The sequence below is a fragment of the Pongo abelii genome, chromosome 7 (assembly GCF_028885655.2).
Source record: "Pongo abelii isolate AG06213 chromosome 7, NHGRI_mPonAbe1-v2.0_pri, whole genome shotgun sequence".
In the NCBI taxonomy this organism is placed as follows: domain Eukaryota; kingdom Metazoa; phylum Chordata; class Mammalia; order Primates; family Hominidae; genus Pongo; species Pongo abelii.
Window position 1 is genome coordinate 110130868 of NC_071992.2, and position 18537 is coordinate 110149404.

At 44.6% G+C, this 18537-nt stretch overlaps 1 protein-coding gene across 2 annotated transcripts; it reads right to left on the reverse strand.

The window, feature by feature from the left end:
- Positions 1-3935: 3935 nt before the first annotated feature.
- Positions 3936-16930, reverse strand: GEM (GTP binding protein overexpressed in skeletal muscle). 2 transcript variants are annotated; one of them, XM_009243934.4, is made up of 5 exons: positions 16683-16930; positions 14759-15098; positions 7718-7794; positions 6710-6914; positions 3936-5273 (listed from the first exon to the last, which is right to left on the reverse strand). In XM_009243934.4, the coding sequence occupies exons 2-5, from the start codon at positions 15087-15089 to the stop codon at positions 4996-4998; spliced, it is 891 nt and encodes a 296-aa protein (XP_009242209.1). In that variant the 5' UTR covers positions 15090-15098; positions 16683-16930; the 3' UTR covers positions 3936-4995.
- Between the last annotated feature and the right edge of the window lie 1607 nt (positions 16931-18537).

Genomic DNA, 18537 nt, shown 5'->3' on the forward strand with positions numbered 1-18537 from the left:
CAAAATCTCCCTTCTTTCTCTTATAAAGGCACCACATATTGGAATTAAGGTTCACCCTTAATCCAGGATGATTTCGTTCTGAGATCCTTAACTAGTACATCTTCACAGACCCTATTTCCCAATAAAGTCACATTCTGAGGTTCAAGTGGACACAAATTTTGGGGGAAGACTGTTTAACCCACTACACCCAACAAGTAAGAATTTGAAACTAAATCTCTCAGGCTATCTATCAAGCGTCATACATTAGGCCGGGCACGGTGGCTCACGCCTGTAATCCCAGCACTTTGGGAGGCCGAGGTGGGCAGATCACGAGGTCAGGAGATTGAAACCATCCTGGCTAACACGGTGAAACCCCGTCTCTACTAAAAATACAAAAACTAGCTGGGCGTGGTGGCGGGCGCCTGTAGTCCCAGCTACTCGAGAGGCTGAGGCAGGAGAATGGCGTGAACCCCGTGGGGCGGAGCCTGCAGTGAGCCGAGATCGCGCCACTGCACTCCAGCCTGGAGACAGCGAGACTCTGTCTCAAAAAAAAAAAAAAAAAAAAAAAAAAAAAAAAAAAAGCGTCATACATTAAGACCTTCACTTAACACCTCCCAGAAAGCTCCCGGCCAAATTGGACTTCTCTCATTTTTCTATATAGATTTTTCCCTTTCCTGCCTCTCTGTCGTTGCTCATGCTATTTTCTTTACTAGGCCAATTTTTCCCTTTTTCTTCCTTTCAACCAATCCTACCTGTGGAAATCTTGTGTAGTCTTCAAGATGAAGCTCAACGTCACTTCCTCTAAGAAGACATCCATAGGCCAGTGCAGTGGCTCACGCCTGTAATTCCTGCACTTTGGGAGGCCAAGGCAGGCAGATCACTTGAGGCCAGGAGTTCGAGACCAGCCTGGCCAACACAGTGAAACCCCGTCTCTACCAAAAAATACAAAAATTAGCCGGGCGTGGTGGCACCCACCTGTAATCCCAACCACTCGGAGGCTGAGGCAGGAGAATTGCTTGAACCCAGGAGGTGGAGGTTGCAGTGAGCTGAGATGGTGCCACTGCACTCCAGCCTGAGCAACAGAGCATGATTCTGTCTCAAAAAAAAAAAAAAAAAGAAAAGCCAAGCAAAGGATTTTTCTTCCACCCAAGTTAAACTGCCTTACTGCACATGTCTCCGATGGCCCATATTATCTTCAACCTCATGTTCTAGGTTTCTGTGCAGTTGTCTCCATTCCCTACTACATCTGCTTCCTGCCACTGTTAACTATATTACAAGCACCTTAAAGGCAAAACTGCTTCCTCCCACCATGTGTTCTCCACAGTACTTTTCATAAGCCGGAGCTCCACAAATTTGCCCAAGTGAATTTAGAATCATCTGCATCTTTCTCTGCATTGAATAGTTCATGTACTTGTAAGCAAAAGTGTAGAATGCTTTAAAACTCACCTTTTCCCAATGCTCCCACTTTCCCAACTGGAATTTTTTAAATGGCCCAATTTTCTTTTCCACATCTAACTCAATCATCTTAACAAATGTTTTCATCATTTGAATTTTATCTAATGGATAAAAATTGAGTCCCTTCCTGGTATAATCCTCTCACAATTTCTTTATTTTCTTCCTATCGCCAGTGCTACCTCCTTTGGCTTTTCAGGACAAATTTATTACTCTTGAGATCTCTGAGGATGAGGATAATATCTTAGCCATCGTTATATTCCCAGCAGCTGTTAGCACCTGGGTGTCCAGTAATATTTGAAGAATGCATGAGTGTGTGAAGGTGTGGATGCTGCACTAGAGCAGGCAGAGTCAGTGCTGTCCCTGAGATGATGACTTAACTTTTGCAGGTCTCACATAATCCTTACCACAACCCTATGAGGTGGGCATTCTTCCCATGTTACAGGTGGGAAAACTGAGGCTATGAGATAGTAAAGAACTTGACTCTTGGCCACACATCCAGTAAGTGATGAAACCAGATTGAAACCCAGGTTTGTCTAACCCTGGAGCTAAAGCTCTTAACCAAAAATCCTCTTGGATTGGATTGCAGCCGGTATTATCCTGCCCTGCTTCAAGCCAAGGGAATGTGATCATGACAACCTTGAACACACCCTTAAACTTGGGAGCCTTGGGATCTGTTGGCCATTTGGTTGGGAAGGTCTAAAAGAAGTGATGAGGAAGCTTGAGATTGTGAGAAGAGAAAAGTAGTGTAAAGAATATATATGCATTTTGTGTGTGTGTGTGTATCTGTGTGTGTATTCTGTGTATAGGATGATACATGGGGATGAAACAGGCTGTGTTTATAGGAAAGTTTTGGAGATAAGAATATACAAATGACCAGGAGTCACAGGTGGACCTCAGTCCTAGCTCAGACACTTAGCATCTGAACAAACTTGGACAAGTCATTTATCCACCTGAACTGGTTTGCTGTGAGATGGCCTATTGACCTCACAAAAGTGTTGGGAAGATCTATGAAGCTTAAGAAGAAAGTTCGTAAAATCCCAGTATATGCAGTGTGCTGCACTGATGAGTAGAAGGGTAAGGAGGAACACAGTGGTGGTCCCTGATTCAAAGGAGTTTCCATTCAAATTAGGGGAAGCAGACATGTAAAACTAACTCTAAATGATACAGAATGGAAAATGTGCAACCATGAAAAGGAACATCTCTTGAGCTCTTTACTGTATGGCAGGTTAAAAGATGTTAATCTCACAAAGATGTTAATCTTACAAAGTGGGTATTATTAGCAATCCCATTTTGCAGATGAGAAAACTGATAGCTGGAAACCTTTAACCTTTACTCCAAAGCCATGTTGCTAAATTCCACAGCCAAAATTCACCCCAGATCTATGTAACCTGAATCTTTACTTGTGTCATCTCCCCATGCTATTGCCTTGAGCAATTCTAAGATGCAAAGTGCATAGAGATGGGAACCTTTGTGCTCAACTTGGAAAAAGGAGGAGAAAGGGCAATGAAAACAGAGCAGACACCCTTTAAAACTGCGTGGCTTTAAGGCTTGTGGCTGTAATCCCAGCACTTTGGGAGGCCGAGGCAGGCGGATCACCTGAGGTCAAGAGTTCCAGACCAGTCTGGTCAATATGGTAAAACCCTGTCTCTACTAAAAATACAAAAATTAGCCTGATGTGGTGGTGCACGCCGTAGTCCCAGCTACCTGGGAGGCTGTGGCAGAAGAATCGCTTGAACCCAGAAGGCGGAGGTTGCAGTGAGCCGAGATCACGTCACTGCACTCCAGCCTGGGTGACAGAGTGACTCCGTCTCAAGAAAACAACAATTGTGTAGCTTTAGGGAATGTCTGAAGTCCCATGATTCTCACCATCAGTGTGTGTCTCACTACAAACTCAAAAAGCTAGGGAGAAGAGAGTGAAATAGGGTGCATATAGGGCCAGAGAAGATGTGAAGGGAGAACACCAGGAAGTTCCATTCCAGCAAAAGGGCTGCATACGGCCACTGGATAGATGCCAAGTGATTAATGTCAAGCCATATTAGTGTCAGAGAAGAGAATTTGGTGAAAGCTTTGCCTGGCTAGATCTCAGGCTGGAAATCACTAGTTTCCTTTATTTTATTTCCCCCTAATCCTTTATAACTTCCTCTAATGCCTTAGTCAAGCTTAAGACCATGAGCCTCCAGGGAGCAAAGTGAAGCCCATCTGTTCAGTCAGGCATTTGCCAGACCAAAGTAAAAGGTCAATCTGGCTTTTCCTATAACAGCATTGAGATGACCCCAAATACTTCCCAACGGTATCAGCCAAAAATAACTTTGCATTACCATGAATCGTGATTTCAAAGCAGAGATGTCAGGGATACCCTTTAAAACGGATAATGACTGGGCTATTGCTAGTGAGAAAAAGAAAGAAAACAATAGGCATATGTCTCTTTGAATGTGCTTGCTCTAAAGGCTGTATAAAAATAATCCTAATCATCTTGTTTGGGGAGGAAAATCAATCAAGAATGCCTTTTTTCAAATATTTTATTTCTTTTATTATAAGACATATAGGTAAAAACTTGCATATTTTGAAAAAGATAGAAAATGGTAATAAAATGGATATTTTTCTTATTAAGAAATATGTTCATAAATATGCCTTATCAAATGTTAAAATGGTTATTTTGCAAAATAATAATAAATAGAGCAGAGCTGTGACGTACAAGGGTCAACCAAAGTACTGGAAGTTTTTATGCTATATGTTTTATAAAAATTCAGACTTCTGATTATTCATTAAAAATTGACATTTTGCACTACAGGGTATCAATAATTCTGATTTCAAAAATATTTTTATGATGGCTCCATGAATTCAAAAATAATAAACATAAAAGGTGATTTGACTAAATAGAATCTGATTCAAATAATTTCCCCCTAAATAAGAAATTGTAAGATATAATTTTTGAGCCTATAAGGGATACATGTATCAGTTCCCAATTCTACATGTCTCGGTGGGCATTGAACAAAAATTGTTCGCTAAGCCTTCGTTTCCAGCAAGGTCCACATCATTTCTTTTCACAGTTTGATGGAGCAATAATAGTCACAATTCTGATGAGCCTAGTTCTACAATTCTAGCTCCATGGATCTTAGATTCGTAGAAAGTTTTCCCTCCTTTGAAGAAACTCATTGACAGCTTTCTTATATTTGTTTATGACCCATTGGCCTCAAAGTCACATATCAGAACACTGGGCAAAATTTTTAATGATGAAAAGTTCTTGTTCTAGGCATTCTTTGTAAGCTTTACTTCTCTACCATCCAAAAGAGAAGAAACACCTGTGAACACCAAACACTTCCTCGAAAGAGTCTTGGGTGTTCAAATAGCAAGGTCAGACTTTTCCTGGAAATAAATACTGACTTTTTACAAAAATCTTTCATTTCTCATGCATCATGTTGCCCACAAGGCTAATACGCTAGCTCCCTGCTACAATGGGGGAAACCACATCTAACTTAAGTATTCAATCTAATATAGATTATTGGTCCCAATGGCCTTCAACAACGGCCATCAAAGGGACATCTGGGTGACCCTGGGTTCCTAGAGTACAGAGAGGTCATGGCAGGATTTGGACTTGAGCTTGAAGGCCATATTCTTGTTGTTTTTGGCCACAATCTTGCCCCAGAAGCGCCTGGCTTTCCTGGGCATGCTCTCCTTCCTTTTCTGGTAGGCCAGCCGCCGTTCGTTCTTCTCCTTGCTGTCCCGCCGAAGGCGCACCTGTCGCACAATGCCCTCAAACAGCTCCTTCACGTTGTGCTGGACAGCCGCAGAGGTCTCGATGAACTTGCAGTCAAACACCACTGCACAGGCTCTCCCTTCTGGGAAGGAAAGAAAGAGGTCAGAGGGACTGCGGAGCACAGTCTCACATAGCACACAGTCAAGCTGGACGGTTCTTCGAGGTAACACTAAGTCAGCTGTATATGCAGTGGATAGAGGATGCTGCTGCGGCACGGGCCCTCCCAGGGCATGAATAGAAAATTCTCACTGGAGGATCCCTGCAAGTAAGGGAGATGGGCTTTAGATCTGATCCCCCATAAATCCACTGTCTGAAGGTCCCATTTCATCAAATATAGTGATATTACTTATAACAGTAAAAGCCATACCCTTAATTTACTGAAGACTTACAATGTGCCAAGAATAAGGCTAAGTTCTTTATAAACACTGTTTTCAATGTCCACAACAATCTTGGAAAATACATTATTATCCCTGTCAAATACATGAAGAAACCGAGGGGAGTCTCCTCTGCAGGTGAAGTTCACACAGCCTGTAAGTGGCAGTGAAGCTAGGTCCACTCAGTTCTCAAGCCCATACTCAACTCTTTCTCCTGACCCAGTTTCCAGAATTGGAAATAAGAATTCTACTGCTTAGCTTTCCTCTCTTTTAAAATAAAAATAAAAATAAAGCAATAATGAGATATCTTGGGAAAAAATCGAGAATTTTACAAATGTGTAATACAGTTAAATTATACAAGCTTTTCTGGGGCAGTCTCAATTTCAAGTATTTCATTGTGTTCAATGACCATGCATCAAGTTTTGGTTTGGAAAAAAAATGATTACTGTAGACAGTCATGTCCTAGTAGGAAGACATTCCCAAACTAGTGTGTACATTGTCTTTATCAGGTGTCTTTCCTCCTGAGCAGGGCCTGGCAATGTAGTATTTTAGTTTTATAATTGTACCAGGGATCAAATCTGAATTAGCCCAGTAAAATCTCAAGGGCTGTAAAAGCACTTGAGTATCTGCCTACTCAGCAGATAGAGATTTTCTCTGAGCTAAGTATGAAGAAGGATATGTGACCCCATCAGACTGATGCCTCAAATGAAATTTCAGAAGCCAGGGATGGGGAGTAGGAGAGTAGGACAGTGTTTCTAGGGCTCACAGGAACCAGAGTCAGCCAGAGTAGAATTCTTTTTCCTCAATGAAACTCTTTCTCACAGTTCCCCTAAATCAGAGTTCCCTTATCCTCCTTGCATGAAGATGCTACTTTCATTTCCCTGTACTCTTGGGAATTCTAGGAAACTCCTTAAAAGCGGGAAGATTAGCATCCTGCAGGTAGATCAGATGGACAAGGGAGAACAACTAGTGTGGAGGAGACCCACTGGGACTGTAGGAGTCTGAGAAACACACCTAAAATTTCATATAGCATCTTAATGAGTTCCTAGATCCAGCCTCGTGGAAGGAGGGAAGAACCCATCTCTGAAGGAAAACACATGTGATCCAGTGATTGTTTCTACAGTATTGGCTCTGCTCCTCTTACCTGATACAGACACTTCCCGGCACCGCACTAAGTCACTTTTGTTGCCAACCAAAATTATGGGAATGTCCTCTGTCTGCCGGGCCCTGCGGAGCTGGATTCGCAGCTCAGATGCCTTCTCGAAGCTCGCTCGGTCTGTGATTGAGTAGACAATCAGGTATGCGTCCCCGACCTGCATGCAGTGGTCATGGAGCCATTCATTTTCCCCCTAATGAAACAATAAGATCTTCTGTGAGTTCAGTTAGGCCTGGGGAATAAAGCATCAGTTTGCAAAGAAACAATATGTGTATCCTAAAGTACACTTGCTGATAGGAGAAATGAAGAAAATCGCTTCCAACTCCCTAAAAGCATTGGTCTTCCATGCCTATAAGATATCTGGCGGCTGTAAAGATTGCTAGCCTGTCCAGTATTTATGCCAAAAAGTTTTCACTTTTCAGTATCTTCTACAGTTTGATTTGATAAATTACACAACTACTCTGCCAAACAGCATTTCCAATTTCTATTTAATCTACCAAAAATGAGCCTTTTCTGACTTCCCAAAAACTCCCTTTTGCCTTTTCCAAGTGATGAGATTAAGAACACTTTTGTGGGACTAGGATGGTTTTCAATAAACAGAAGTCTAGCACATAGGTTCTGAAGCTTTTTAAAATCTTTAAAAAGCCAATGTTGAAGACTAGTATTGAGAATCTCAACTTCATATGAGATGGATGTATGTTATTTAAAATAACTGTCCATGCCTGTTTGTATTTTCCCTAAAACAAATAAACTTTTTGGGTGTGTTTTTTAATAGAACTAAAGGCAAGTCACTACAACTTGCTTGTTATTCAGAACTCATTTGTGAACAACCTGTTCCTTAGAACAGTCTCATTCTTCAGAAGTATGATTTTAATCAAGAAAATGAGCCCACCTCATCTGGAACACCCACTATATAGGACAAGGTCACCCTTGCACCAAACAGCGTGTTGAAAGGAAAGCTCTGAAGGAATTTAGAGAGCTACAGGCTATGCATACCTTATTTTCCCACATATCCAGGAGTATAATCGTTGCACTTTCCCCATCAACCATCAGGGTTCGTTCATATGTATCTTCTAGAAAAGAAAGAACAAAGATATTGGAGTCAGGCGAATATGCAACACTTCTCCATAAGAGGGTGAGGTAGGAAATTGTGCTAGAACATAAACTTACTGAATATGCAATTAATTATGTAAGTATACAGATATTTTCAAAGGCAAATTACTATTTTTTGTCACCTTCAACAACATTCTACATGTAATTCCTCCAGTCCTTATCCAGCAGAAAGTCTCTCTCGAACATGTATCACTAAACCACATGGAGTAAAAGGCATTTGTTTGCATCATTCCTGGACCTTTTGTATGGGAAAATCATTTATGAGGATAAACTTACTTAAGAGCTTTTGACTCAGATTCAATGGGTAATGCTATGAGGAAACATTAACCACCCAGTGAAACTGTAAGCCACATTTTCATAAGTCCTTTATACCTTTCAGTGGGTAGTTACTGAACACTCACTAGCAATTTCAGGAGCTTTGGGCTCAGAGACATTGCTCCTCTTTGGACAAGGGCAAGAATGAATCTTGAGACTCTCCCAGTTTTGGCTGTAGTTTTCTTCTTTTTTTAAAAAAAAAACGCTGTTCCCTAGGAATAAATGGGCTTGTTTTTCCATCTTGAGTATAACAGAAATGCAGCCTCCAGCTCTACTTGGTAGTGGAAACTTTCCTCCCTGCACTCGAGCCCAGATCGTGTGTAGGTGAAGGGTGAACACAGTACAGTACAATGGGCCAAAGCAGTTCCAGCCTGGAAAATCCATGGGGGGCAGGTGTAGAAAAGGGGTACAGTAGGATTTGCAAGTGTGATTTCTCTCATCCCAATACCATTGAGCCCATCCCCACTCTATTTTCACAATGAGGTTTCCTGTTTTGAATTTCATCTTTTGAAAATTATGACTTTCATAATGATTTATCATTTTTCTTCTGGTTCTTTTTGTCTAGAATCTTTTCCCTCAAATACCCACAAGGCCTGTTCCCTTACCTCCCTCTTGGGGAGGTGCTTCCTGGCTATCCATTTAAAATTGCAACACTTCTATCCCACAATATTCCTTCTCTGCTTTATGTTTCTCCATCTCACTTATTGCCACCTAACATACAACACATTTAACTTACTTATTCTATTATTTTCTGTCCCTCCTGCCCCTCTCGTAATGTTAGGGCAGACATTTGCATCTATGCTGTTCACTGTGTCCCCCAGCACATACATTGCACGATAAAGTTTGTGCAGTGAACAAATGATAAATATAGCATTGTGGCTGCGAAAACAAGCAAACCTGAATTCAAATCCAGGTGCCATCCCTTATGAACTCTGGGGGTCTACGCAACTTAGGCTCTCTGAGCCTCAGTTTTCTTCATCTGTGCAATGGGATTGATAATAGTACTCACACTTTAGGGCTATATGACAATTACCTATATTAAGCCTGGGCACAAAGTAGAAACTCAATCAGTGTTAGCCATTATCACTTCTTCAGGTGAAGGAAGCTGGTTCTTGCCACACTCAGCACTTCCTCCCTACAGATAAATCCTAGCTTAAGAGAGCTACGTTGGAACCAGGGCACTTCCTGTTTTACAATGGCGAGTGGTTTATGAAAAATACTGCTCCTGGTTTAATGCTTCATCATCTTAAGAACTGGAATCAGGAGAGGTTTCCCTTCCTTAAAGAAGGAAAAGTTGGACAAATAAGAAGAGAGTTAACCAGGGATGGCCCTGTCTTTCTGTGAGTTTCCCCACCTCCCACAGCATCATTCTTCTAATCAGTAAGTGTTTGCCCTTGGGGAATTAAAACTCTGTCTCGCCCATTGTGTGCCTGCTCACAATATGCAGAAGGAATGAGATCACAGTGGGACTGTTTGGATTACCCGGGGTAGAACCTCACAACCTCAACATGCAAATTAGACAATGCAAGGGAGACTGTCAGAGCCTGGGCAGCACAGAGCGGGGATGGCCTGACTGCTGCTTCCCACCACAGGGTTCTTAGCTCTTCTCTAAAACCCCTCCCTGTACTCAGACAACTCCTTCAATGATGGAGGAACTTTCTCAGCCCACCACTCAGGTACAGGGGACTCGCTTGAGTGCCCAGTCATTCAAATAGAAACATACTGTGTTCCAATCGCTGATGGAAAAGGAAAACCCAACTTTCCCTGGCTTAAGAGATATCAGAACAAGTCTAGAGAAAAAGTGGACTAAGGATCACAGCCATGAAAGTAAAAACACGATGCTTTCCCGTTCTAGAAGCTTCCTGACAGGATCATTCTGTCTGATCTTACCTTTGCCTGAAAATTACTGTGTTGGAGGCCTGGGAGGCTAAAACAATCCATCTCCTCCCTGCTCAGCACGTGTGCTCCCTCCTTTACCCCTCCCACTCCAGTACATGAGTTTAGATATGGCCTCTGGCTGTGTGCACCAGGACCCTTCCAGCACACATGGCATCCCCACTGAAGGCTCTCCCCTAATCAGGTGCAAGCCTGGGAGTAACCAGAGCTCCAGATTTCTCTTCATCTAAGTTGCTCAGCTCATCTTTTATCCTTTTCAAGTGCTAATCAGGTGAGAAGAAGGAAGGAAAAGAATACCAGACTCTAGGAGAGCTCTTTGAAATTTGCTTCCAGTAAAGGTGTGGAGAAAGGTTTGGACACTGATTAGCCTCTGTGAGGCTTTTCCGTAATCTGGGTCTGGAGACACCCCTACTTCTCCAGTGCACTGGAAGAAAGCTGGGGTGTCTGTGCACACTCTATGTAGCAAGAGAACTCATGCTGATGGGGACAGACAGAGGTTCTATAAGGGGTGATGGTGGTCAGTAGCCACTTTCTCTAGACCAGTTTGTCTTTCCTCATTTGATCCCCCTGACAGACTCTCTCCTTGACCAAACTTTAGTCAGGCTCCTCTGAATCCTCTTCTCTCCCCGGCCTCTCCCTGGGCTTCCGTTTCCATCTTGGCAGAATTCAGCTTTAGCAAGAATCCTGCTGTCAGTTTAGTGAGAATCCCCCACCTTCAATATCTGATCAAATTCCTCACCCACCACCTCTGATAGTCTAAGTCCTTGGCCTGACTTCAGCAAGAATCCCCCTAACCTTGACATCTCCTCTTAGTAATTTTCCATCCTCTGACCCCCTCCCACCTGCTCCTTGGCCAAGTGCCCACTTGTTCTTCTTGTATTTGGAGTTGAGCCCCATCTCTCCCCACTATTGGGATGCCTACTGCAATGGCCCTGAATAAGGTCTTCCTTACCATGTTAATAATTTTTTCATTAACACTCCTTGTGCTTAGAAGCGAGGCCCCTTCTGCCCAAGACTGGCTCAAGTGCTGTGTGTGTGTGAAACCCACCCAAGTGTTCTCTCACTGCCAGAACTGACTCCTGCAGCACCTCTAAAGTTCTGAGACTCCAGCATCCCTCTCCCTGAAAACTTTCAACTGCTTCCAGCTTTCATAGCTCAGGGGATCCCAAGGAACCTTGGAAGAAATGCCTGCTCTACAAATACTGTCCTCTACTCTACTGGCCCCGGTCCCCTCTGCACAGCTCCACGGACCCCAGCCAACGGTGGCCAAAGTGGACAGGGGCCACAAGCAAGGAAACCATCACTTTTGAAAGATAAGCACATCAAAAGGAAATGGTAGATTCAGAATCAGCTCTAACTAATGCTCATTTCGTACTTACTATGTGCCAGGCACCATACTCCATGCTCAACATGTTATCTCCTTTAATCCTCGTAACACCTATGAAGGAGGTATTACCCCAATTACACTAATGAGGCAGCTTGAGGGGGCTAAGTGGCTTGTCCAAGAGCACCCGGCAAGTCAGTGTCAGAGCTGTGTCTAAACCTATTCATCAAACCCCAAGCCCAATGAGACTTCTGTACTTTGCTGTATATGTGTGGTGTGCCTTCCCACCTAGCTCAGGGCTTCCAAATCCTAGTTGTCCCTAGGGTCTAGTTCAGAGACCATCTCTTCCATGAAGCTTTTATTTATTTTATTTTATTTTATTTTATTTTATTTTATTTTTGAGATGGAGTTTCACTTTTGTTGCCCAGGCTGGAGTGCAATGGCGAGATCTCGACTCACTGCAACCTCCACCTCCCGGGTTCAAGCGACTCGCCTGCCTCAACCTCCAGAGTAGCTGGGATTACAGGCACGTGCCACCACGCCCGGCTAATTTTTTGTATTTTTAGTAGAGATGGGGTTTTACCACGTTGGCCAGGCTGGTCTTGAACTCCTGACCTCAGGTGATCCACCTGCCTCGGCCTCCCAAAGTGTTGGGATTACAGGCGTGAGCCACCATGCCCGGCCAACCATGAAGCTCTTAAATCCACAGTCAGAGGTAATCTTTTCGCCTCTGAATTCCCACAGCACTCTCCTTACACCACTTTCAAGACATTTACCCACATCCTATCTCAATTTCTACTTGGTGTATACATTATGCTCCATTGCATACTGAGCATCTCCGCAGAAGAAGCCCCATGACTCTTTGCCATGTCTCCAGAGTGCCTCACCAAGCTCTGTGCTATACATTCAGTAACTTCTTAGGAATGAATGAATGAATGAATGAATGAATGAATGAATGGCATTCAGTGTATACAGAGAGTCATAAGATCACTGCAGTGTAACTGTAACAATATCCATCTTTATTAGGAGAAATCACTATGAGAATATTATGTCAATTTTTTTTCTTATAGTGAATGTTGATTTTAAAAAAAAATGTAGGGGTGTGCCTTAGAAAACCTTCCTCTTGGGAAACAAAGCCAACTAGTGATTCCAGCAGGTCCTACAGATTCTCTGTGTAAGAAGCTAGGGAAAGGATTCCCTTTCTCTCTTGTGATTGAACCCAAATCCTGCGTCTTTTCATGGTCCCCTGCGGCCCCAGGATCAGCCATATGCCTGATGCCCAATGTGCTGTCATATTGGGCATCTCTCTCTCTCTCTCAACAAAGAAGTTCCCAAAATATCTGGGAAGGCTACCTTTCCAAATTCCAGGTATGAGTCAGTCTTCTTAACATTTTACGCCTATGGGAATATTACCCTCTGGATACACACAACTCCATTCTAATGGATAAACATTTTTGAAAGTCTACTATCCACTAACTTTTTTCAATTCTTCCCTCTTAAAAACAAAAAACAACTCCCAGTCCATCTCTTCCTTATTTCAACGCCCAAAGCACTGTATTGTTACTGCTTAAAGTATTAGTTAATGTGACCCTGCTCTGCAACATAGCAACTGACACTTAGCTCATTACGAGGGGGCATGGTATACCTCATCCATCACCTTGTATCCCAGAGCTTAGGACAGAGCCAGGTGTGTGGCTAATGCCCAATGCGCTGTCATACTTAGTATTTGGAAGCTAAATCCTGGGGCTGCAGGGGGCCATGAAAAGACACAGGATTTGGGTTCAATCACAACTAGATTTGAATCCTGGTCATACCATGTACTAGTTTTTTCACCCCGGGAAAGTCACTTGACTTTGTGAGCCTCCATTTCTTCACCTGTAAAATAGGTATATTAATGCCAGATTGATTCAAGTATTATCAAAAACATGTGTGGGAAGTACTTAACACAGTGCCTGGCACATAGCAAGTTCCCCAGAAATGGTAAAATGAACTGAACTAAGATTATAAAACCCCAAATTCTAAATCCACCTTCCTTATTGGGTGATTCTGGATAAGGCTTTTGATCTCCCTGAGACTTAGTTTACTTATCAGTACAAGAACTTTGTGAAGACCAAAATAAACAGCAGCAAATATAAGGCACCTAACAAAGTGCCTCTCCCATTGCAAACATTCACTCTAAATGTTAGCCCCTTCCTCCCGTTTCTCTTTCCTAGCAAGTCACCTGGCAGCCTTTACAAAGAAAGAGGGAATCAATTGTACAACACTGGCCCTATTTCTCCCTTTACTCTTGTGAGATTCCAGGAGCGAAGAGAGAAATCGATGTTACATCAATGAGTCATCATTTATAGCCCAGTTCCTGAGCTGCCTCATGAAGCAGTGAACTCCTTGACACTGAGACAGTCAGGAAGAATAAAACCTCCAGATGAGATGGGCTGTGGGTAGTGAGGAATAACATTAATATGCATCAATGCAGGGGAGAACTGAGTCATCGCTAAGACACCTCCCTACTCTGTGATTCAGTTGTGAGTCGCGACAGAACACAGACCATGTGACTTGGGGAAACACTGAGCAGTGCTTCCTTTATTTCTGTAGCTGCAAATAGGGACATATAACTACCCTGGTCGCATACACTCAGACTGAAGCCGTGGCTGAAAGACACTTTATGGATGGCATTGGCTATCAGGATCCTCATATTACTTAGCAGAACATAGGGCTGTGCTTTATACCCCTAGCTGAAGAATACATGCATTTTGAGATAATGTCACCTCAAAACAGTTTTGGAAATAGGCCAGGCCCCAATCAATAAATAGATGAAATTGTACAGGGAAAATTGTCTTGAAAAGCTGTCAGACTATACAAAGTTTCATTGTTAAACTTCACATTTTAAAAAATTATTATACTATTTCAAATACAGATTTTGAACTATTTTACACCCACAAAAGTTTCTAATATTGGTGGAAGCAAACTGATTGAGCCATCCCAACAGCTTTTCCAACTGGCTTGTTTTAGGTATGACCATGGAAAAAGGCTGTGTCTATACTGAGTTCCAGGAAGAATGTTCAAGTCAGAGTCAGCAGAAGTCAGGTGGGGCGCTGACCCTCTGGCTCTGCCCTCTCTAATCAGCCTTCCCCAACCCATTTAGAATTGGAATCTGAAGAATTCCCTTTCTGGCTCAGGTTCAACAGATTTTGGTCCTGTCTGCAAGCATTTTCATTTTCTTGCCCCGAGAGCCTGTGCTTGGGCTTTTCTGGAGACTCAGCTCCCCCATCAATTGTCCAAAATGCCTAACTTCAGCTCCCAACTCTGCAGGTATATAAGTCATCCACCCTTGCTCTTTCTTCCTGGGCCACCCCTGATGGAAAGAAGCCCACTGGGGCTGGGACACCTACCTCCCAGCACCTCGCAGTCGCTGTCCATGCTGTCATGCACACCTGCAAAGATGTTGGCCAGAGTGGACTTGCCCACCCCCTGCTCCCCTATGAGCACCACTCGGTAGTAGGTGTTCCCTGACTCAGAGGAGATGACTGAGTCTGTGGAGTCAGAGGACCAGCTTCGGCGGCAGTGGTCCTCAGGGGTAGCAGAATGGCGGTTGCGGTGGCTGTACTGGTGGGGCTCTTTCTGGACCATCAGATGCCTGCCATCGGCTGGGATGCTCCAGCGCTGCTGCTGTGGCTGCATGCCCACAGTGCCCTGGCGCATGGTGACATTATTCAGAGTCATCGTTGGGTCCTGGGGAGCAAAGCAGCCAAGATGGCAGCATTAGTAAGCACAAGTGAGAGCTCCGCTCAAATACATGGTTAGTCATCAGTAATATTTTATTAGATGAGATGAGAAGCAAGTATCCCTAACATAACACCAATTAAACAGTCCCCAAACCCCAACAAGACAGGCTTTCAACTGGACACACACACATACACACATGCTGCCCACACTGTCAGTAACCAGCTCCTCAGGCAGACTGTCATTTGCATGGGAACAAAAATACTGTTAACATCACCCACTGCCCATGGGCTTCCCCCTTCCTCAAAGCAGACTTGGATGAAAGAAGAGCTGCACTCAGAGCTGGCACAAAGGCAGCTGGAAAGAACCAGCAGCCTCCAAAGATGGCTTGAAAAGCAACAAGTTAATGTTGCTGGGGACCAGCTGGTCAGGTTAGCTGGTCTTGTCTAAACTTGGCTCTTAATTGCACCAGTGTCCAGCAGGTTTTGTGCCTCAGTGGGAAACACGTGGCAATGACATCACCCTCCCCTCCCCTGCCCACCGCAACCCTGGCTGGACTGGACAGGCACTTATTGGAACTTCCATGTTTAGTAAAGTTGCCTTGATGCTCTCCAGCTGCCTGGAGAGCATCCACCTGCCATTATTGGGGGTAGGGGGAAAATTTTCTGTTTAAAGTTTATGCCTCAGCTGTGCCCTCTTACCCACAGATACCACTTTTAAAACATCCCGGCTCCAAACCTAGACACCCTGGCAGAGAAATGAACTGCTCATGTTCAGACCTATGAAATTGGCAGAGAAAGTGCCTCATTCTTAACAAACCACGTCCATTCTCAGGAGTTCTTTAATTCAACTCAGATTCCTTTTTTGAGACAGGGTCTTGCTCTGTCACCCAGGCTGGAGTGCAGTGGCACGATCATAGCTCACTGTAGCTAGCCTCCAATTCCCAGGCTCAAGTGATCTTCCACTTCAGCCTCCCAAGTAGCTGGGACTACAGACCTGCACTACCACGTCCACTAGTTTTTTTTATTTTTATTTTTATTTTTTGGTAGAGACGGTGGTCTCACTATGTTGCCCAGGCTGGTCTCAAACTCCTGGGGTCAAGTGATCCTCCTGCCTCGGCTTCCCAAAGTGCTGAGATCACAGGCCTGAGCCACCATTCTCAGACCCCTTTCTTGAAGCAAATCAGAAGGCTGAAGACTCCCCTAAATGATATTCAACAACTTCTCTACAACTTTCCCTTTGCAGACTGCCTCCCCTAGCCGGGAGGTCTGTTTTTCCGGCTACTGGCATCAAAGTGTAAGTACTCACATTGCAATCAGCAAGATGCACAAACACTCCTCTCCCACCCTCACCCCCACACTCCGTACCCCAACATCTTGCCACTAACCAGGACGACCAGCCGGTTTTTTAGTCTCAAAAGCAGCACCTCAGTTGGCAGACTTAACATTCAAACAACAAATACATAAAGCATCATTAAGAGCTGCCCTCTCTGACCACTAGATCTGTAGGAGGAGGTGACCCTTCTACCGAATTGAACTAAGGAACCTGCTGATGAGAAGCGACATCCTTTGCACTTGAAGCTCTGACCCCTACCAGAAAATCCCAGTGATGAGCGCACGTTCCAGGGGTTCTTTTCTCAACTTCGAAAGTTCTGCGGGCTGGGAAACTCCCACTCTCTCCCTTCTCCGTCCCGGGCCGCCCCCCTTACTTGGCTCGGCCGGATCGGCGTCGGGGCGTCAGCGTATCGCGTGGGTCCGCGCTGGGATACCCGGGCCAACGAGCGGGGAGTGCTGCGCTGTGCCTGCCGTCCGTGCCCGCCGCCTGCAGCCGCCGCGGCCGGGGGTTTATAACCAGCCCAGCCGACCCGCCGCGGGGCTTTTCCGTGACGTCAGCGCCCCCGCCGGGAGGGGGCGGCTCTGCAGCAAACTCGGAGTTGCAGCCACTTAGCTAAATCAGTTACTCGCAGTCATGTGACCCCTTCTCTCTCCATTTAAAAAATAATGACAGTTCAATCCTGGGCCTCCTTTATTTTGTTTTATTTTCTTTTTACCAGATGAACACAGGAAAATGGAAAAATACACTAAGTGACACTTAATCGTCCTTCCCAGCAAAGCACTTGCGAGCTGTTGGGATAAAGGATGGAGGGAGAGGCAGGTTTGAGTTGAGAGCTCAGTTTTGCCAAGAAAACAGGAATCAACCTGGAATGCGCAGAGACTTTAGCCTCCAGGATGAGACTGCAGCCACCTTGAATGGCCAAGGCTTGTTTTAACCACATCTTCTGCGAGGAAGACAGCCTTGTCACCTTCTTCTGGATAGGGGGAAGCAGATGGAGCCCCACAAGGCTTTGTTTCCTTTCTCTGGCAAGGACCCAGAGAGAAGGGGCCAGAAAGACGTGAGGAAAGAGGACAAGACCTTGAAAAGGGCAGTTTGGGAAAACAATTTAATTGAGGATCCAAGCAGATTGTGCTGAATATTGCTGGCCCTCCTGCTCTGGGCCAGAATGCTGAGGCTCCTCAATCAGGGAATTTAATCAGCATCCCAATCAGCAGCATCTCTGTACCAGGCTCCCTGGCAAGGCTACGCCTTGGGCATGAGCCAATACAGCTTGGCCATGGGGAGGAGCACTGAGCCCAAGTCCCCTGTAAGAGACTCCTGTGAACAAAGGGTACAGGATAATAACTACTACTACCATGTACTAAGTACCTCTGAGGACCTCTGCTTAGTAGGTACTGTTAGGCCTCCTGGGACCTTAATCCTTACCACATAGAGCAAGGTGGCTCTATTGCTACCCTCATTGTATGGAGGAGGAAGATAACGTAGGGCCAGAGAACTTGCCCAAGGTCACACCACTGGTATAAGTGGCAGGGTCAGGACTCAAAGCCTGGTTTTCCTGAGTCTCTGCACTGCACCACCAAGTGAAGGATTTCAATGACCTCTTTCTGGGGACATGGGTATTTCCCAGACGCTGTGTTTAGAGATGATGCTGGCCTCTCCAACATATCCGCTTTTTCAGCCAGCTTCATCTCTGGGTTGGCTGGTGGCTCCGGGAAGCAGCCAAAGGCACCAGCATCTATTGAAGCAGCTGGAATCTGCTGTGATTAGAGTCGATTCACAGTTATCCTGCAGGCATTTATCTGCTTTGAGAATTAGCTACATGACCAGCTGCTGAGACCTGCCAGGTCCCAAGCTGGCAAAGGTGGAATCCACAGAGTAATGAAAACTTAGAATTCCTTTAGTCTCAGGTGTTGTGGCCCCAATCTCCTACTTATCTTATGCATAAGAAACCTGAGACCCAGAGAGGAGATGACCGCTTAGGACATGACAGAACTGGAACTATAACCTGGGGATCATAATTCTCTGGATGCCCTTTGCTTCTGTCAAGTTTTTCTTCCGGGTTTAGCTGACAGGAAGTGGTTACAGATGCGGGGAAAGGAAAAGGGGAGGAGAT